This window comes from Rana temporaria, chromosome 5, assembly GCF_905171775.1.
Source record: "Rana temporaria chromosome 5, aRanTem1.1, whole genome shotgun sequence".
Classification (NCBI taxonomy): domain Eukaryota; kingdom Metazoa; phylum Chordata; class Amphibia; order Anura; family Ranidae; genus Rana; species Rana temporaria.
In genome coordinates, this window is record NC_053493.1 from 237,108,361 (window position 1) to 237,130,615 (window position 22,255).

The 22,255-nt window shown below is 42.7% G+C and overlaps 1 protein-coding gene across 3 annotated transcripts in view; it reads left to right on the forward strand.

The window, feature by feature from the left end:
• LOC120940644 (ovalbumin-related protein X-like) overlaps positions 1-22,255 on the forward strand; it is a 42,633-nt gene that overhangs the window by 15,979 nt on the left and 4,399 nt on the right. For all 3 annotated transcript variants that reach the window (XM_040353619.1, XM_040353621.1, XM_040353618.1), the window contains 5 exons: positions 7,593-7,784; positions 12,657-12,791; positions 15,597-15,711; positions 17,962-18,101; positions 20,422-20,580. In XM_040353619.1, coding sequence (XP_040209553.1) covers positions 7,617-7,784; positions 12,657-12,791; positions 15,597-15,711; positions 17,962-18,101; positions 20,422-20,580 — 717 coding nt within the window. In that variant the 5' untranslated portion in view covers positions 7,593-7,616. The remainder of the gene's footprint in view (positions 1-7,592; positions 7,785-12,656; positions 12,792-15,596; positions 15,712-17,961; positions 18,102-20,421; positions 20,581-22,255) is intronic.

Sequence of the window (22,255 nt, forward strand, 5' to 3'; positions counted from 1 at the left end):
CAGATACATACCCCACTGCTTGCTGTGTTTTGTAGTGCTTTTTCTTTTTTACCATTAAAGGCTACCTTTCAAAGGTTTTTTGGTGTGCGGCCGTCCATATTTTCTTTTCCAAATTTTGAAACCCCATACTGTTACTGGGAGTGAGGTAGCAGTGATATGCTGGACAGTTGGAGGGGGCATGTGTGTCCCTCCAAAATCGACAAGTGGTGTTGCTTAATACATCAAGAGAGCTTACTGTCCATTCATGTCCATTCATGTTTAGTCATCTGTCCGGGATTTGACCGTGGCTCAAGTCAAGGTACCCCATGTGTATAGCAGTGACCCTGTACAAAGTGCCTAATGTATTCTAGAAGAACCCACCCCTGGGGTTGGCCTCTCATGTAACCCTTGCTTGGCACCCAACTAGGAGGGAAATATGGAGGACGTGACAACCACCCCACAAGCCTACCCTTACAGATGCATTTAGGATATGCTCCTCTATTTCAAGCCTAAAGAGCCTGTTCACTTCCTGGATTTACACAGGCACACACCTCCAACTCTGCAGCTCTCATTGGCCCTCTTATGACTCACCTCCTCCCTTCCTGGCAAACTCTCATGAGAGTGAGAGGGAGAGCTGTTCATGATGTCATAAGCAGAGGCTTATGATCAGACAGGAAATAGGAAGTGGGCTGTATAAGGTATTTACTGGGAGAAAAAAAATGGGCAGAAGATTTAATAGATGGAAAGATGAAAAAATGACTGAAGTTCCACTTTAAGTGGAGAGGAAGAAGGTAACAATAAGTATCATTTTGTTGTTGGCAACAGGAAATAAGACTACTGGATACTGAAAAATTGTCATAGAGGGTACCTGCAATGGTAACAAGGTCTAAAGTACTCCAAAACTGGTTAAGAAAACACATGGTGGGCTTGTTTTAGAGCTTCTGAAGCGCATTTTAGGCGCTTCAGAAGCACTGCCCATTCATTCCAATGGGGCAGGGCGTTTTGGGAGGGCTAAATAGAGCGCTCCCAAACTGACTTATGAAAAAAAGGAAGATAATTGCGCTAAACCAAACATTGTTTGATTCATGTGAAAAACCAAACAAGTGTGGGCATCAGCCCAAAATCGTGTGTCATATATGACTATGACAGCACTCCGATGATACAAGACAGGTGTGTTAATGACCCAGAACCAGGAGGCCAAAACCACCCAAACTCTGGGTGAATGAGGGGTTATTAAACCCTAAGTGTCATAACACCATGAAGTTCTCATAAACCATAACAGTTATAAACACAAACAGATATAAATATAAAGTTATTCAGACATAAAGCCCATAAAGTCCAAAACTGAATCTAAGTAAATATAAAGTCTGTGAAGAATTCAGATGAAAAAAAGGGAGGACACCCGTGTAAATTCCAGGGAGCTGATCCTGGGCACCATATGTGAATCCACCACCAATTGTGAGGCTGCTTACCAGAAATAAGGGTCCTGCCGGACCACAATCAGCATATCGCTCCACTATGGGGGCTAGATCATGTTGTAACACCACCAATGGAACTGGAGATTGATGTATCCGCGAGTAAAGGATCATACAGGGCTCAGCAGCGGGTATATAAAAGAAAACAAAGCTCCACATAGCATAAAACCAAGGTGATTTATTTTAAAACTAAATGAAGCAGGTAAAAAACTCACATTTGAGTAGACATAAAATGCATTGGCCTGTAACGCCGGCCGGACGTTTCCAGGAACAAGCCACTCGTGTTGAGAGTACAGCGATGAGGGGGATGACGTCAGCACGTCGCTCGCTCCGTCCGACGCGTTTCATGATAGGTCACTTCGTCTCGGGGCTCGAGACGCGTGTTGTAACACCACCAGTTCCATTGGTGGTGTTACAACATGATCTAGCCCCCATAGTGGAGCGATATGCTGATTGTGGTCCGGCAGGACCCTTATTTCTGGTAAGCAGCCTCACAATTGGTGGTGGATTCACATATGGTGCTCAGGATCAGCTCCCTGGAATTTACACGGGTGTCCTCCCTTTTTTTCATCTGAATTCTTCACGGACTTTATATTTACTTAGATTCAGTTTTGGACTTTATGGGCTTTATGTCTGAATCACTTTATATTTATATCTGTTTGTGTTTTAACTGTTATGGTTTATGAGAACTTTATGGTGTTATGACACTTAGGGTTTAATAACCCCTCATTCACCCAGAGTTTGGGTGGTTTTGGCCTCCTGGTTCTGGGTCATTAACACACCTGTCTTGTATCATCGGAGTGCTGTCATAGTCATATATGACACACGATTTTGGGCTGATGCCCACACTTGTTTGGTTTTTCACATGAATCAAATAATTTTTGGTTTAGCGCAATTATCTCCTTTTTTTTTCATATGTTTTGTTTATCTACACTTGCTGCTTATTAATCCGATCCCTGCATCTTTCTTAGCGCAGTTGTTCCCATATTTTTCTTGCCAAACTGACTTAGTCCGCCGTGTTTTTTCTCCTTGAGCTTACTTTTGTGCTCTCCTTTTACCATCTAGACTACTATTGTACCATTATTACCATTATTGGGACCATTGGAGTCCACCAATGAATCCCAATTCTACATTTTCCCTTTAAGACGGAGTGACACGTCAGTGAGTCTGGTCTTTACTTTTATTTACAATATGAACCTTATGTCGCTAAGCCATGTCAACTATATTTTATCATTATGCGTACAATGTATCATATGTACTGTAACTACTATGCTAGCATGCTATGTGTGTGGTTCATTACTATGTTATTATTATATGTGCAATACATTTTATATTTTACATATTTGCTATTTACTGTGCTATTATGCTACTTACGTATATGTAGGTAGATTCACGTACCTTGGCCTAAAATTAGGACGGCCTAGCCTAGCCTTTTTAGGCTACACCGCCGTAAATTATTTAGGCTAGTAGTGATTCACAAACAACTAACCTGCTAATCTACGGCGGTGTAGCCTAAAACGAGCGGGCGTAAGCGCGCCTAATTCAAATTGCTTGGAGGAGGGCGTGTTGTATGGAAATGAGGCTTGACCTCAAGTTTTTTGACGTTTTTTGACACTGCACATGTGCCGGGCGACTACATTTCCCAGTGTGCATTGCGGCTAAGTACGCCATACGGGCCTATTGATTTCGACGTGTACGTAAAGATGTAAATCCCGATTCGCGGACGACTTGCGCAAACGACGTAAAAAATTCGAACCTCGCGGCGGGAACGGCAGCCATACTTAACATTGTTATTCCACCTCATAGATGGAATAACTTTAGGCGGCCTATCCCTTACGGAAACGACGTAATGCGACGGTGTAGGCCTGGCGTTTGTTCGTGAATCGGCATATCCCCTCATTTACATAATCTACGCCGGCCGCAATGGAAGCGCCATCTAGCGGCCAACAGAAACATTGCAAGCTAAGATAGAACGGCGCAAGCCGGCCTATCTTAGCTTTGTTTAAGTGTATCTCTGTTTGAGAATACACTTAAACAAACGCCGGCGTAGATTCAGAGTTAGGTCGGCTTATCTACTGATAAGCCGGCCTAACTCTTTGTGAATCTACCTAATGGTTCTTGTTTACTATGTACTACCTACCAGACATACTTTGACATGCTCTCTCCTTGGCTGCATGATTCATTTAAATTCCCACCTGTCCTTCCCTTTCCCAATTCAACAGGGATGGAGGCTACTGTCTATTTACGTACATAGCCTCATACAAAGTCCCATTTAGTTTAGCCTAGGCTCCAGCAACTATAAAAAAAAAAAAAAAAAAAGCTGATCCAGAGAAAATCCGATTGGCTCTCGGCTGATCATGAAGGATTATTTTCCCTGCTATAGCAAATTGGATCATGCTTGCTGGGGTTTTCCGCTTTACTCTGGATCAACTGTGTGTGAAGGATCGTGTATATGGGATTGCATATTTTTTTTTTTGGTTGAACTAGATAGACTTGTGTCTTTTTTAAACCTGACTAACTATGTAACTATGAATTGGTTTTCAGGCGCTTAGCAGAGGCTATTTCCAGCACTAAATCGCCTGAAAACCACCCCACTGTGAAAGGGGTCTTAATGCAACTGGTATGATGTAACGTAGGGGCTTGACCTATAGGCTGTACGGGTCTGATAGGTGGTGGGCAGGACAGTAGGTGGGGACAGAAGTTAGGACTAGAGCCAGGTAGATCTATAAATGCTGACAAGCTCTCAGAACAGGTACAGCCATTCTATTCTACTGTACTCAGCTGAGGATATGAGCACTGTGAGTGTACTCAGTAGACTTTTTAATAGTTAGCAAAGTGATTTTGTGCTAGTTGATAGACTACATTGGAGGCACTGCACTTTATACATTTTCCTATAGCTGACTATTAGGGCTCCTTTACACTATTGTTTGGGGGTGTGGTGAAAACTTGCGGCTGAGCTGCGTGTATACCACACCTTTAACCAGCTCCCTCTCAGTCTACATTTACACTGGTGTTTTTTGCCAGGGTGCAAATGGCAGTAACAGGAATCTACTGATTCCTATTGTTGTTTTTGACAGGTGTGAGCAGCTAGCTTTGACTGCCAAGCCTATACACTTCAATGACAGGTTGTCGGTGGCCACAGCTATTTATAGCTGTTTGCACAGCCAGCGATTAGGTTGAGGGCATTGAATGGGATTCTCTAAAAACAGAAACTATGTATGGGTTGAGGACAGTGAACTCCTTTCTGAAAGCTGGAGCAGAAGTCCTTGCATATAGCAAACTGTGGACTTGGTTTGTAGTCAGTGGCGGCTGGTGGTATATATATATTTTTTGGGGGGGCCCCCTGGTCGGTCTGTTACCAGCCCCGCATTTAGCCCATCTATGACGTGGGCAGCGCTTCCTTCTGGGGTGACAGGAAGTGGCTTCCCCTGCTTCTCTTCCTCTGCATCACGGTGGTCGTGCCTCTCCTCTCTCCTCCTCCTAGGCCAATAGGATCGCTTCTCCTTTCGGCCAATCGGGAAACAGGTCTCAGGACCTGCTTCCTGATTGGCCGGGAGGAGAATCAGTTGTATATTAAAACTAACTACATGACTCTAATACTCTGCTTTTAATCTGTAGTGACCATATATGCAGTACTTATCTTCTGAGGAAGCCTTAGTAGAGCAGGAAAATACTGCGGTCTATTTCCTACATATGGTTATTGTATGATGATATCCTGATGATTTTATTTTTTGTATAAATTAATTTTATATCATTACTGATCCGCCCCGTGTGAAAGGGGCCTTTCTTTGCAAAATTACTGAACTAACCTACTTAAAGTGGAGGTTCACCCTATAAAAAATTTCTAACACTACATCCAGCACCGTGCTGCATATAAAATGACACTGACCTTTATTTATTTCCTATTGTCATGCCAATTGATTGACATGCTAAACGACGGCGCACACAGCGCGTCACGACTTCCCGAAGGAAGTTTGGGTCGGCTCGGCTCTATTCGGCGCCTGCGCACCGGCGCCGAATAGAGCCGAGCCGACCCGAGCTTCCTTCGGGAAGTCGTGACGCGCTGTGTGCGCAGTCGTTTAGCATGTCAATCAATTGGCATGACAATAGGAACGCCCACTCCCGCGGGATTCCCTACCCGGAAGCCACGGTGAATTCCACGGGTAAACGATATCTACGGCAAAAAAAAATAAAGGTCAGTGTCATTTTATATGCAGCACGGTGCTGGATGTAGTGTTAGAAATTTTTTATAGGGTGAACCCCCACTTTAATCAGTTGCACTGGCTACAGTCAGCAGAACTAAATATACCTAACACAATAATTACAGCCACACTGGTTACAGCTTCACCGAACACAGTGAGCCAGCACTATATTTAAAGTGATTGTAAAGTCTTGTTTTTTTTTTTTAAATGAAAAATAATAAACACAAGCAGTTTGCTATGGGGGCACTCAAGCAGGCTCGCTCCTGAGCCACACTGCTTTGAATCAACATTGCCAATTCACACACAGGGCACAGCATTGCCCTGCCCTGCGATCCATCCAAAAAAACTATCAAAAATCAACAAGAATGCTATCTTACCCCAATAGAGGGAGCTGGAGGTGGGTTAGACCCCTGTAGGCAATCACCTGTCTTGTCATGGAGATGTCCTGATTAGTAATTCCAAAGTGTGACAACCTCTGGAGGAACACCTTATGTAACAGGAAACTGCCAAATATTTACATGTAAATGGTAGACAAGAAACAAAAGAAAATCAGATAAAAAAGAAGAAAAATGTGTATAATTTTACCACTTGTAACTAATAACTTTACATCTTGTCTTTTTTTGTTGTTGCCTTCTATGACAATGATTTCAGTATTAAAGGGCTTATGTACTGTTTGAGGCACAAATATGCTCTGGCATAAAACTAGTAATAATAAGTAAGAATTGGTAAGCTACAATATACTACAAGATGGTATAAAAAAGTTTCAAGACTAGTTTTGTAATACACCAACAGATGGCAGCATAAGGGCACACACAGTCACAGGGAGCACCGACCTTCCTAAGTCAGTGCCAAAATATATCATCCTGTGTACATTGGGAGTTGTGCAACTGGTTCTATTCTGACCATGTGCATTACTATGTCTTCTATTCCATCATGGACAGCAAGTTAGAACAAAGAGCAAACATGAAATTCTGCGTGAAACTGTTTTGATTGGCATGCGCGCTTCAAGAGTGGAAGAACATCATTGGAAGACGACGAGAGACCAGGAAGTCCTTCAACAAGCTCAACATCTGAAAATGTCAAAACCATTTGACAACTTGTGCATGATGATTGTCGGAGAACAATCATGCGTGCCACTCAAAATACCTTGAATGACTCATTGCAGCATTGCCGTCAGGGCTCAAGTCCTGCGGGAACGCGTGGGAACGGAGTTCCTGCACTTTTTTCACAGCAGGAACTCAGTTCCCTTTGCAGGACTAGAGCAGCCGAAAGCAGCCGAGCCGCCCAAGCCAATCCTTCACCAAGCGGTGATGCCCAGCTCGAGTCACTGTCAGGGGCAGGTGAACCTTAGTAATCCTTTATGTTACTGGCCGCTTCCTGCATATGGATTCATCAGGTAGTGTGCGGGTATTCCATAAATTCCTCGATTATCGCAGGATTTAGAAAGAACATGCGGTTTAGTAATTATGCATATGAGCGTATCATTTTATTTTTTTTTGGTGGGGGAGTGGATCTTGGGTGGGAGTTCCCACACTTTTTCCCCAGGACTTGACCCCTGATTGCCGTAAAACTAACCATGTCAAACGTCTCTGTGCCAGATCTGCCCAATTTCATGCATAATTTCACGTTTGCTCTTTGTTCTAAATTACTGTCCATGATGAAGTAGCAGACATTGTAACGCTCGTGGTCAGAATAGCACCAGTTGCACAGCTCCGATTTACACTGGACGATGTCTTTTGGCACACTGACTTTTGAAGGTCGATGCTCCCTGTGACTGTGCATGCAGCCTTGTTCTGCCATCTGTTGGCGTGTTACAAAACTAGTCTCAAAACTTTTTGATACCACCAAATGTTTGCCTTTGGGTTAAATAATGCTTTAACCTTTTAACATTTTAAAGTACATCCTTTTTAAATGTTTTTTTTTTTTTTAATTACAGATTTAGGAAACATAATAGAAAATCATGTCCACTCTTGAGGCCGTTACTATGGCGAACAACCTGTTCACTGTGGACCTCGCCAAGCAAATGAATGGTGACCAGAATGTAGTATTGTCACCTCTGAGCACAATCATTGCACTTTTATTAATCTGTCTTGGAGCTGAAGAGACAACTGAAGCCCAAATGAAACAGGTAAGGTTATCAGGGTTTTTCAGTAAAAGTGGCAGAATTAGGAACCCAACCAACTAATCAAAAATGCAGTCAAAGTAAAACGAAATCTTATTGCATTAAAAAATACTTGCCATTTGGTGTTCTGGTTAATTTTGTAGAGAATTTGACCTCCAAGAACGTAATCTTTAATGAGAAAGAAGTAACACGTCTGCATTTATTACCCTTGGCCACTCGTAACCTCCCTAGCGGTATGATTATTTCAGATTTTAGGTGCTGAAAGCGGTACCATTATTTTGCAAGGAAATTTGGCGTTTTACATTGTAGGCCTGTAATTCTAAGGCCCCGTACAGACGAGCGGACCGTTTTCATCGGACATGTCCGCTCGGAGATTTCGGTCTGATGGTTGTACACACCATCAAATCGAAATCCGCGCGGACAGGCAGCGCGATGACGTGGCCGCGCCGTCGCGGCGATGATGACGCGGCGACGTGCGCGACCCTGGAAGGTCAATGCTTCCACGCATGCGTCAAATCACTTTGACGCATGTGAGGGATAGCGGCCCAGCGGACATGTCCGGTAAGTCGTACAGACGACCGAACATGTCCGACGGACAGGCTTCCAGCGGACATGTTTCTTAGCATGCTAAGAAACATTTGCCCGCTGGAAGCCGGTCCGATCCGCCGGACATTTGTCCGGTCGGCCGTACACACGACCGAACATGTCTGCTGAAACTGGTCAGCGGACCAGTTTCAGCAGACATGTTCGGTCGTGTGTACGAGGCCTTAGGAATAACTCACTTAAAGGGGTTGTAAAGGTTCAGCTTTTATTTTCTAAATTGCTTCCTTTAAGCTAGTTCATTGTTGGTTCACTTACCTTTTCCTTCCATTTCCCTTCTAAATGTTTTTTTCTTTGTTTGAATTTCTCACTTTCTGTTTCTCCTCAGTAAGCTTTCCACCATCATCCGAGCGGTGGAAAGTCATTTAGAACAGCTTACTGAACATCTTACTGAGTAGGAACAGGAAGTGAGAAATTCAGACAAAGAAATAAAACATGTAGAAGGGAAATCGAAGGAAAGGGTAAGTGAACTAACACTGCACTAGCTTAAAGTAACCTATTTAGAAAATAAAAAACAAACCTTTACAACCCCTTTAAATCTGTCCGAAGTAGACATCTCGGGTATGAAAAAGTTTGAAAAACAAAATCATAAATTATAATATAATAAATAATTATAACAAATAATAATACAATTATAATAAAAATTATTCAATAATGTAATCCACTCAAAATCACTGAAATTTGCTCAGTTGCAGAATTGTCGCTGTCATTACTTTTATTTTTTTATGACGATTCGCTATCGCTCAATTCTGCAAGTGTTTATAATTTATTATCGCTGTTTTCTAGCTGCTCTAAAACCACTTTTGACATAAAGGGGCACTTTTTGGTTGCTATGGACAATCTACAGTTTGCAGGCAGAAAGAACAGTTTTTATTATATAAAAGTACATGTAGGGCACTGGGCAGACCACTAGGGACAAGGGGGGGGTGTATTTTTTACATACAGTACTATAATCTGTAAGATTACAGTATACTGTATGTATTGTGTTTATTAACTTTTTTGAATTTGGCGCCGTTCTCCGCCCTCGCGCGTCGTAACGTCGCAGGGAATGGAGCTCGGCGGAACACAGGGACACTGTGAATCGAGCAAGGAGACACCGCTCGATCACACAGTGCGGCGGCATCGCAGGATCCAGGGACAAGGTAAGTAAACCATGCCTGTGGCTGCTGCGAGGCGATCCCGAGTCTGGCTCGGGGTTACCGCTTTTGGTAAATGAAATTTCACCCCGAGCCAGACTTGGGAATACCGCCAGGGGGTTAAAGAAAATGTATGGTCACAGCATACACTTTCATTTTATACCATTAACATAGGTGTGCGCAAACACACATGTGTGTGTGTCTACATATATATGACCCTTGCACATTGATCTCTTTGCTGGCACGCTAAAAAAAAAAAAGTGCATAAACACTTCTCTTATGGCAGAGCCGGTAAGAGGGAGATCTTTCCCATCTTCCTGCCAGCACACAGGGCGATAAATTGTAATGCACATGGGGTGATAAGGGTGTGCCCAGGCACATCCCACACATCCTGTGTGCATGGCCTCCTCCAACTGGACAGACGACCCAGGACCTTCTTGAGTGGGACCCAGTTGATTACTGAGTCCCCAAGCGGCAGATCAATTGCTCCAGGCCAACGTGATCCCGAAGCCAGGATCCTTGCGTTGCACGCGCAACCCTGGCCCGGAAGGCCATTTGCTGGGGCGGCGTAAAGTGGCTACCCTAAAGGTGGGCGCCACACGAGGAGAGACCCAGGAAGATGGTGTCTGCCTCATAAATACGCCCTCCCAGCATACACAGCAAGGCCAAATCCTCCTGATAGGCTGCTGGGCAAGAGCACCCAATCCTTGACTCCACTGCTGCCACCTACCGACCACCTACCGACCTGGGGTGAGATCAGCACCCCAGATACAGCAGAATGGACCTACAGCACAGCCAAAGCTTGAGACAGAGACCCAAATTGAAGCAAATCAAAATGCTCAGAGTTAACTAACTCTCTGACCCCCTCTAAATTTAACATAGCACCGGTACTGGAAAGTGACCAGGCACTACATACATGAAGACTGAGAGAACATTATGATATAACTATGAAATAAAGGAGACATGCATTCGTTAGACAAAAAACAATAACAGTACTTGTGATGAACATAATATAGATGTAAAAGAGAGCATCTGCTATGCATGCCCGCCCCCCCCCCCCCCCCCCCGAAACAGAACTAAGAGTTTTTGTTGATTATAATTGGAGTGAGTTTTTAATATTTAAGTGCTAAATGTGTATTTATATGTGAGTGAGAAACTTGTATAGTGCAACAAATGCGAACTTAATCGCAGAGTCGTACCGGTCTTTCAGAAGAGGTGGGTCTTCAATTTTTTCCTAAAAGCCTGATGGTTTTCCTCCAAGCGGATGGTAGTGGGTAGAGCATTCCAGAGCCGTGGTCCTTGGACCAAAAATCGACATTCTCCCTTATGCCGCATACACACCATCACTTTATGTGATGAAAAAAAACAACATTTTCTGTGAAGTAAAAAACGACGTTTTTGAAACTTCAATTTTCAAAGACGAAGTTGCCTACACACCATCGTTTTTTCACAATGTTCTAGCAAAGCGAGGTTACGTTCACCACGTTTTTCCATTGAAGCTCGCTTCATAACTAGCTTCTGGGCATGCGCGGGTGTAAAAACATCGTTTTTTGCTACACACGGTCAATTTCTGTGAAGTAAAAAACGATGTTTTGAAAAACGACACATAAAGTTGAAGCATGCTTCAATTTTTTTTTGTCGTTTTTCACAAGACATAAAACAACGTTTTCCCCCACACACGGTCATTTAAAGTGACGTTTTTAAAAACGTCGTTTTTTTTCATCACATAAAGTGATGGTGTGTACGGGGCATTAGATTTGTAGCGTGATTTAGGAATTTGGAGAAGGTTTTGGTTGGTTGACCGGAGCACGCGCTTGGTGACGTATGGTTTGATTTTCTCGCTTAAGTAGTGGGGAGCGTTACCCTGTATACATTTGTGGGTGAGGCAGAGTGTCTTGAATGTCACCCAGTCCTGTACGGGCAGCCAGTGGAGGGACCTCAAGACCGGGGAGACTGATTCCCACGGCTTTTTACCTGTTACCAGTCTGGCTGCCGTGTTCTGGACGACTTGTAGACGTGAAATCTGGTATTTCGGTAGTCCTAAGTAGAGGGAGTTTGCGTAGTCGAGTCGTGAGTTGATGATAGTTCCAACCACTACTGCTGTGTCCTCTTCCGAGGTGAAGGGGATGAGTCTATGTAGCATGCGGAGAAGATGATGAGAACCGCTGACGACTGATCCTATTTGTGCATCCATCGTCATGTCTGAGTCAAAGATGACTCCGAGGCTTTTGACTTTATTGCTTGGCGCGATGGTTTGTCCAAGGATGGTGGGTGGATGTATACATTTTTGTAATAAAAAACATGAATCATTTTACTTACAACTGTTTACTGCAGTTGGTATCCGGTACCATTAAGCCCTGTACACACGATCGGTTTGTCTGATGAAAAAAGACCGATGGACCGTTTTCATCGGACAAACCGATCGTGTGTGGGCCCCATCGGTTTGTTTTCCATCGATGAAAAAAAATAAAACATGTTTTAAAATTTTCCTATGGATAAAAAACCGATAGAAAAAAACGATAGTCTGTGTGGAAGTCCATCGGTCAAAAATCCATGCATGCTCAGAATCAAGTCGACGCATGCTCGGAAGCATTGAACTTCATTTTTCTCAGCACGTCATAGTGTTTTACGTCACCGCGTTGGACACGGTCGGATTTTTGACCGATGGTGTGTAGGCAAGACTGATGAAAGTCAGCTTCATCGGATATCCGACGAAAAAATCCATCGGATTAGATTCCATCAGATATTCGATCGTGTGTACATGGCTTTAAAGTCCATTATAGCCTCTCCCTTTTTAATTCTTCTCCACTCCCCTGTGTAGTTGTAAAGGTTCTAACTTTTCAGTGCATCAGTGTATATGTAAAATATTATTCTGAAGGTCATGATTGCCAGCAAGGAAACACTGTAGAGCCAGCAGGTGGCCAACACAGGTCTAGGCAGCTGACAGTAGGCACATAACAGTGGTGCACACAGTCTTTCCATAGCTTTGCAATGACTTGTTTCTCATCTTGGAATCATTGCAGGTTAATAGCATTCACAATGATATAAAATGCTTGTTATCTAAATATGTGTGTGTATGTGTCTATATCCATCCAATGTATGTATAGCTGCAACATAGACTAATATTTTTATATTTTTTCAGGTTCTTCACATTAAAAACTGCAGAGATATACATTATGGGATTCAAGATCTCATGTTTGTATTACAAAATGCTACGGAGTACAAACTTGATATCGAAAATAAACTCTTTGTTGAAGAAACATGTAAAATCTCTGACGTAAGGCTTTTTATTTGTAAGACTGCAAGCTTAAAGTGGTTGTAAACGATCACCTTGTAAAACAACCCATTCAGTTTAAAATAGAAATGAAAGGCAAAACATGTGTGTATAGATATAAAAATACATTATAAATACCCCTTTTACTTTTTTTTATAAGTGATCACATTCACTCTGTTCTCAGCTGCATAAGATCTGGGGGAGGAGAAGCACACTGATCTTCCCAGTGAATGGCTGTGCAGTGGGGGTGTATCAGGACAAGTCTGAGCATTGAAGGAGAGCGGGCTGATTTTCCAGCATAGCTAGAGAACTGATCACAAAGTACTCTCCTGCTTAGTGTGGTCAGTTTTTATTAGGAAAGCAGAGGGACTGGTAGGAACATTAGGGATTTCACATAAAGGAAACAATACAAAAAATAAAGATATTTTCTCATACAAATACATGGTACAGCAGGTACATATCAAAAATAGGAAGTGTTGGGGTAACAAATGCTTTAATGTAGAAGTAAAGGCTAAAATAAAAAAGGCTGATGAACATGCTGCCTACTGTTTGCAATAAACAAAAGTGTAAATATATTTGTTTTGCATCCTTAGAGCCTCCTTAGAGCTTTGTCTACTGTGTGCCAATTGAGAGGATCAACATTGGGCCTCAATTTACTGAGCCATGACATCACCCTCTCCCAGCTCCCTCCCCCCAGCCACAGCAAGTCTCTGTGTGCAATAATAGCATTGGTGAAAGTGGATGCAATAGTAATAACCCCCAGCATTGGTATCAATGGACATAATAAAAAAAAACAGCATTGGTGTCAGTGGATGCAATAAAAACCCCCAGCATTGGTGTCAGTGGATGCAATAATAACCCCCACATTGGTGATAATTAGCGCATTGATTATCGGCTTAGCCCAGATCAAAGGTGCCCACTTCATCTGCAAATTACTGCCCATCAGCTGCCAGTCAGTACCCACCAAAGTGCCAGTCAGTGTCCACCAAAGTGCCAATCAGTGCCCATCAAAGGGCCAATCAGTGAACATCAGTAACACCTGTCAGTGCCCTTCACAGATGCCAATCAGTGTCCATCAGTAATGACTGTCAGTACCTTATCATCAGTGCTGCCTATCAGAGTCATCTATTAGTGCCCATCAGTGACACCTGTCAGTAGCCATCAGTGCCACCTATTAGTTCCCATCAGTGCCCATCAGTGCGACCTATCATTGCCCATAAGTGCTGCCTATCAGTGCCCATCGGTGCTGCATATCAGTGCTGCCTTTCGGTCCCCATCAGTGCTGCATATCAGTGCCGCCTATCAGTGCCCATCAATTCTACATATGAGTGCCTCCTCAATAGTGCCCATGAGTGCCACCTTATCAGTGACAACTGATCAGTGCCCATCAGTGCCACCTTATCAGTGACCGTCAGTGAAGGAGAAAACAACATTTTATAGCAGAAACAAAGAAAAAAATCCTAAAATTTCGGTCTTTTTTAGTTTGTTTAGCAAAAAATAAAAAACCCAAGTGGTGATCAAATACCACCAAAAGAAAGCTCTATTTGTGGGAAGAAAATTATAAAAACATAGTTCGAGTACAGTGTTGTATGACCGTGAAATTGTCATTCAAAATGTGACAGTGGTGAAAGCTGAAAATTGTCCTGGGCAGGAAGGGGAAAGTACCCTGTATTGAAGTGGTTACAAAAAACTGAATAACATTGTGTCAATAAAAACATATATAAAGACCAGCTTGAGCCTGGTTTCACTCTATTGAGGAGGGGAGACACTGCAGTTTGGAGTCCAAAGCAGCCACCCATGCTAACAGAGAAGGATTCCTTATGAGACGGCTTGAGCTTGTGTGTCCTTTCTTGAGAAAGAAAAGGCATTTTGGTCTTGTGACCTGATTGTTTTGGTGAAAGGGATTACTGTGGATTGTTCTGGGGTGATGCATAGAAGGAGTGAATAGCACCCAATGGAAGGGGGGGGGGGGTATGTGATTTGTTTTCAGATAATTAAAAAAAAACATGAAAATTGTAGAGGGATAGCCTGACTTTTATGTAATCTAAATGCCTGCTTTTATCACTGAATTAAAATGTCTGCATATACATAGCCTTATGCCGCATACACACAACAGTTTTTCATGACGAGAAAATGCAATTTTTTAAATTAGTCATTAAAAACGACCGTGTGTGGGCTCTAGAGCATTTCTCCCGTGGTGAAAAAAAGGGCATTAAAAATTTAGAACATGCTCTAATTTTTCTCTGCGTTTTTCACGTCGTGAAAAACGGTCATGTGTAGGCTTTAACGACGGGAAAAAAACACACATGCTCAGAAGCAAGTTATAAGACGGGAACGCTCGTTCTGGTAAAACTAGTGTTTGTAATGGAGATAGCACATTCATCACGCTGTAACAGACTGAAAAGCAGGAAGACTGAAAAGCGCGAATTGTCTCTCACCAAACTTTTAATAACACGAAATCAGCAAAAGCAGCCCAAAGGGTAGCGTCATCCGAATGGAACTTCCCCTTTATAGTGCCGTTGTACGCGTTGTACGTCACCACGCTTTGCTCAAGCATTTTTTTTTCACGATTGTGTGTATGCAAGGCAGGCTTGACAAGAATCGCGTTGAGAAAAACTTTGTTTTTTCCATGACATTAAAAACGTTTGTGTGTACGCTGCATAAGTCTTTAAAACAGGCCAAATCCTGCAAATCCTTATACACCCATGTAAAAATCACTAGAAGAAATATTTTGACATACAACAAAATGTTGGCAACATAGAGATATCTGCTGTTTAGGATGCTTATTGCTTTATTTTCTCTTCCAAGGCTTATGTGAATAGCAGTGCGTGGTACAACTCTAAACCAGAGAAAGTTGCATTCAGAAATGCAACAGGGGATGCAATGGAACACATTAATAGCTGGCTTAAAGAGAAGAGCGAAGGTAAAATAAAATGTATTTTTCAGTACATTTTATTGGATTATTTTGAAACAGAAGGATACATTTTTTTTCTATTTATCTAACATTAATTGACTCTTAAATAAGACAGTACAAGGGGCAACGGTGATGACCAAATTCCAGTAAAACAGAGGAACCAAATGGAACTGGTCTTTTAGCTAAGAAGCCTGCAGGTACAGTATGACTCTTACGGAACAGGATGCTGATGGTGGAGTGGACATATGGCCTTCTAGTTTTATTGGAAAACAGCAGGAACACAGAGACAGGATATTACATCATAAATAAGTACTTCCACTATAAAGAACATTACAGTATCCAAGGATTAAACATAATCCATTATCCAAGCATTAAAGGGGTTTCACCTAAAATAGGAAGTTAACCCGGATGGGTTTTACTACCTTTTTTCACCCCTACAAAGTAAAAGCATAATGGGCTAGTATGCATCTTGCACTTACCTGCAAAGGTGCCAGTGAAGTCTCCGCTGTCCCCGCTGTGTGGAAGCATTCATCTTCACCCCTCTTCCATCTGGGCTGTGGACACATGCCCATGGGAGCCAACGGTCACGGCACGCCACTATATAAACAGCACAAGCATGCCCTTTCTTTAGTGCACATGCGCATACGTCGGTGCAAGTGTATATGATAAATATCTCCTAAACCGTACAGGTTTAAGAGATATTTCCAGTTCCTACAGGTAAGCCTTAATATAAGCTTACCTGTAGGTAAAAGTGGTTGTACAGGTTTTACAACCACTTAAATGGTGAAAAACCTTTTGTGCTGCAGCACCCCCACAGACCCTCCCCTTTTCTTACCTGGGCCCGATCGTTCCAGCAATGGGGACGAGCATAGCAGCCCCCTATTCGCTGCCTCGGGTCCTCATTGGTTAGATTGATGGCAACAGGAGCCATTGGCTCCCACTCAGATTTCCAGTGTCATGCCTTATTTTCTGCTGGGGAGAAGCTGTGTTCCAGGCAGGTTGTAGAACGATTGGAGGATCTTCCCTTCACTGCGGATCTTGTCTTTAAGTCAGAAACATCAGGACTGATGTATAATAATCCTCAGGGGCCCCTGCAACTGAGCTTTGCTACATTATTCATCTGGAGGTATCTTTATTTATAATCATATGTATACACAGGCCTCTTCCTGGTACCGTTGTTTAGAGCGGGCAATTGGCTATCCAGGCATAACAACCGATGCGGCTAAAAGCCGATCGGTTGTTATACCGGAGTAACGGGAGGGGACAACCCCCCCTCCCGCCGCCTACGCCGCTCTTACTGGGCCTCCCGTCCCACCGGGAGACCCGATCCATGATGCCCCAGATAGCCACAGACTGGAACAAAGTTGTGAATGGCTTCGATCCGATCTCCTGAATGTAAACATTGAAGCGACGTCACAACGTCACTTCCAGTTTACTCGGCTGCCAATGTCGCCGGATTTAAAAATATACAGTATTCAGCATTGCTGTTTTCGGCAATCTGAATACTTTGAAGTGTAAAGGAGGGATTTGGGAGCTGCGAGCTCGCACAGCTAAGAAAACGCATACGGAAGTCGCACCCGCACATATAAACGGTGTTCAAATCACACATATGAGGTATCGCTGCGATCATCAGAGCTAGAGCAATAATTCTAGCACTAGACCTCCTCTGTAACTTTAACCTGGTAACCGTAAAAATTTAAATTTAAAGCATCACCCATGGAGATTTTTAGGTACCACAGTTTGTCGCCATTCCACGAGTGCGTGTAATTATAAAGCGTGACATGTTTGGTATCTATTTACTCGGCGTAACATCATCTTGCACATTATACAAAAAATTGGGCTAACTTTACTGTTTAATGTTTTTTAAATTCACGAAAGTGTCTTTTTCCCAAAAAGTTGCGTTTAAAACACTGCTGCACAAATACCGCGTGACATAAAATATTGCAACAATTGCCATTTTATTCTCTAGATTCTCTGCTAAAAAATATATATATAATATTTGGGGGTTCAAAAAAATATGAATTTTAACTTGTAAACACCAAATGTCAGAAATAGACTTAGTCATGAATGGGTTAAAACAACAAGGGCAGAAGATTTAATAGATGGAAAGAAATTTTTTTTACTGAAGGTCCGCTTTAATTTTCCCATAGCACAATCTCCATAATAAAATCCTGAACTGATCAATGAGCTATAGGTTGCTAAAACATGAAATATATGATGACACCTGCGAAAATGAATATACATTTTTATTTTCTTTAGGAACTTTTCAAAATATGTCTGAAACGTTAATATCCAATAACACTAAGATTGTAGCAGTTAACACGGCATATTTATTAGCAAACTGGACACAGAACTTCCCTAAACAAAAGACGAAATATTATGAGTTTACATTGAGCAATGTAAGTATATATTTTGACTACCCTTACTTAGTAGTTATAATGACAGTGGCAGTACTACATAAAAAAAGCCTATTGAGTAAAATGGAGTCATTTAATTATGTGGAAAAGTAATGTTCACATATTATGGCAAATGTTTATACACAGTCTTGTTTATAAGGAAAAATGCAGTGGACATTGTGCAATATCCCTTAGCGTAACAATGACTTGTTTGGTGGCTAAACCTGATTGGTCGCTTATAGTTACCGCACTCTGCATATCATCATTACCCTTCACAGTGTTTTATTGTGTTTTATTGTACTGCATACGGCTGCATACATGTACTATGGCAAACCCTTTCATAAACATACTAGGGCAGTGATGGCGAACCTTGGCACCCCAGATGTTTCGGAGCTACATTTCCCATGATGCTCCATTATACTGCAAAATGCATGAGCATCATGGGAAATGTAGTTCCAAAACATCTGGGGTGCCAAGGTTCGCCAACACTGTACTAGGGGTAATTACTGTATTTGCTGGCGTATAAGACTACCTTTTAGGCCCCGTACACACAACCGAACATGTCCGCTGAAACTGGTCCGCAGACCAGTTTCAGCGGACATGTTCGGTCGTCTGTACGTCCGACCGGACAATTTTCCGGCGGATCAGACAGATTCCAGCGACAAATGTTTCTTAGCATGCTAAGAAACATGTCCGCTGGAAGTCTGTCCGTCGGACATGTTCGGTCGTCTGTACAGACTCACCGGACATGTCCGCTCGGCCGGAAGCCCTCGCATGCGTCAAAGTGATTCGACGCATGCGTGGAAGCATTGACCTTCCAGGGCCGCGCACGTCGCCGCGTCATCGTCGCGGAGACGGCGCGGCCACGTCACCGCGTATCGTGTCCACGCGGATTTCTGTTTGATGGTGTGTACAACCATCAGACAGAAATCCGGCAGCGAACATGTGCGATGAAAACAGTCCGGCTGACCGTTTTCATCGGACAGTCCGTCCGTGAGTACGAGGCCTCACACTTAAAAAAAATGGCCAAAAAGCAGGGGTCGTCTTATACGCCGGGTCAGCTGCTCGGATGCCTGCTGGATGTGCGGTAATACTGTATGTAGCTTCGGCTAGATACATTATATACCGCTTAGCCAATCCCGTTGAGCGATGTATTCAAATGAATACAGAGCCTGCTTGGATTGGAGTAACAACCTCTGCCAATCCGAGCAGGCTACATACAGTAGCCTGCTCAGATTGGCGTTGAAAGTCAGAGAGGCATGGGCTGATGATGTTACAGCCTCTGCCAATTCAAACAGGCTTTGTATTTATTAATAGAATACATCACTTGCCATGATTGGCTCCAGCAAGGAAGAATATGGCTCCAGCAAGAATGAAGAATATGGCTCCAGAAGGAAGAAATTTGAAGCAGCGGAAGCCTCGGAAGGGGGGTCATCTTATACGGTGAGTACAGGCAAAAAAAAATCTTAAACTGTAAAATTAGGGGGTCGTCTTATACGCCAGGTCACCTTATACACCCGCAAATACGGTAACTAAAACTGGAACAGACAGAATCTGGACCAATTGCTCATGGTAACCAATCAGCTTTTAGCTTCATCTTGTTCAGTTAAAGCGGTTGTATAGTCAAACAAAAATTAAAAAAATTTGGGCCACCTGTAAGGCAAAAGGCATAATGAGCTAGTATGCACTGGATACTAGCTCATTTTGGAATACTTACCTTAGAATGAGGCGTCGGTATCTCTGCCGGTCCACGCCGAGGGAGATTACATTTTCCCTTTGCGTGTCTTCCAAGTATCGCCGCTCCAGCACTGTGAGTGGCTGGAGCCACGATGTCGTCACTCCCGTGTATGCATGTGGAGACTTCTTTCCAGCAAGGTCCGGCATCTGCCAGCCTTCAGCCGAGAATCCCCTGTGCGCATGCGCCACTGCAGTTAGAGGCTCATTGCGAGGGGAATATCTCCTAAACCGTAAAGGTTTAGGAGATATTTTTTTTACCTACAGGTAAGGCTTACCTGTAGGTAAAAGTAAAACATTTTTACTATACAACCACTTTAAGCTTTGAAAGTAAAAGGATGAGTGGTTGCCATGCACAGCTGCTTTAGACTGCTCAACCAAATTTTCTTTCTTGATGTACTAGCAAGATTCACTCCTGAGGTCCTGCTAAAGAACAAAGAGCAAAGTTTTTTTTTTGCAGCTATTTTGCTACATTAAGTTTTTTTTTTTTTAAGTATAGCTGATGCTCGATGTTTTCACAAACTAGTTATGCTGCCAGCACAAATATTCATGTCAAATATTCATGTGAATTCACTTTTATATCTCGCAGAATGAAAAAGTATCTATAGAAATGATGTCTGCGCAGGGTAAATTTAATCTTCGAACTATAGATGATGAGAAGTTGAGGATCCTCGAGCTTCCATATGGACTAACAAAGGATCTCTGTATGTACATAATACTGCCAGACAACAGTAACGATCTATACAAAGTAAGTGTTTGCTGTTGAAGAACAGTTTCATCTAGAATTGAAATTCTAATAATAATACATATGATATGGAGGTGCCCGAAACTGTTCAGGTATTGGAGGGGGATACTGGACACCATTTATAAGATATATAAAACAAAGCTGGAGATGAACCCTAGATTATGTATCCTGGGCCTAGGGGAAGAAATAAGTAGAATGACCAGCACATCAAAAGTAGTGTTGAGATGCCTCTTTCAGGCAAGAAAGTTAATAGCTCAGAGGTGGCAAGCAGTGAACCCCCCATCAGTAAAGGAATGGATTAACGTAGTTACAGAGACAATTTGGAAGGAGAAGGTGGTTTATACCAAGAGAGGGAATATCAGGGAGTTTGGTAAAATGTGGAACCCTTGGTTGGAAGAAATGAGATACCCCTTGTGAAAGAAAACCCAATAAAGCAGATGGTTAGAGTAGGGAGGGGGGAGGGGAGGGAGGGAAAAGGGTAAAACAAAAGGTGGAATATTGAAGATATGTATGAAATATGTGAAACAGAAATGGTAAAAAGAACATATAAGAATACATGATTGTAACCATCTGTTGTTTTTAAAAGATGAAGAAAATTAATAAAGAATATGAAATTAAAAAAAAAAAGAATTGAAATTCCTGCTTTGTACAGGCGAAGAAAAATCCAGTACTGCTGGAAGGAACATAAATTTGTCCCAGAGATTGTATTTTAAAACTTACATAGAGCTTTCTATTCTCTTTCTCCATTACTAAATTAAATAGTGTGGAGTAAAAGGAAAGTGAGGGTGTGCTGCTATTGGAGGCTGCATTAAAGTAAACATGTTGCTTTATCATGATGAATAGGAAAAAGCACAAGTTCACTTTAAAGCAGAACTTCGGAAAAAGGTTTATCCCATGCAGTGAGGCTGTGAGGCCATGCAGTGAGGCTGTGAGGCCATGTAGTGAGGCTGTGAGGCCATGCAGTGAGGCTTTGCCTGCACTGCATGGGTTAACTGCTCCTTTTGTCTAGAGGTGAACACAGAGCTTATACCAACTTTCTATCCTCCGGAAAACAGTGCCCCCCCAAATCCAGCAGTGGACTGTTCCTATCTTCCTCATGTCCAGAGCAAGTCTATGGGTGTGATGACGTCAGGAACTGTCCACCGCACAAGACCGCGCAACCATGCTGGGGGGGGTAGGGATAGGAGCATCAGGGACTGGTCTTTTACTGGGAAGATCAATGGACTAGGTGGGTATATACCAGTGTTTCTTAACTCCAGACCTCAAGGAGCACCAACCGGTCATGATTTTAGGATTTCCACTATTTTGCACAGATGATTTTTATCAGTTTCACTGCCTTAGTAATTACCACAGCCGTCTCATCTGAGTGAAATCCTGAAAACGTGACCTGTTGGTGCGCCTGAGGACTGGAGATGAGAAACACTGTTCTATACATAGAAAGTACAGGCCGGAAACTCGACAGCTTCTCCATAGAAAATGATTACAACAGTAACATCATCCAAAAATACTGACGCGTTTCGGCCTTAGGCCTTCACCAAAAGCATAAAAATATGACATTAAAAACAGGTATAAATAAGGAAGCAGCCCTTCTAACACATGTAGACAATGCAGGAGACATAGAAAAACCCAAAATGTCACCTCTTTTTCCACAGGTCAGACCTACACTCTTAAACATTTT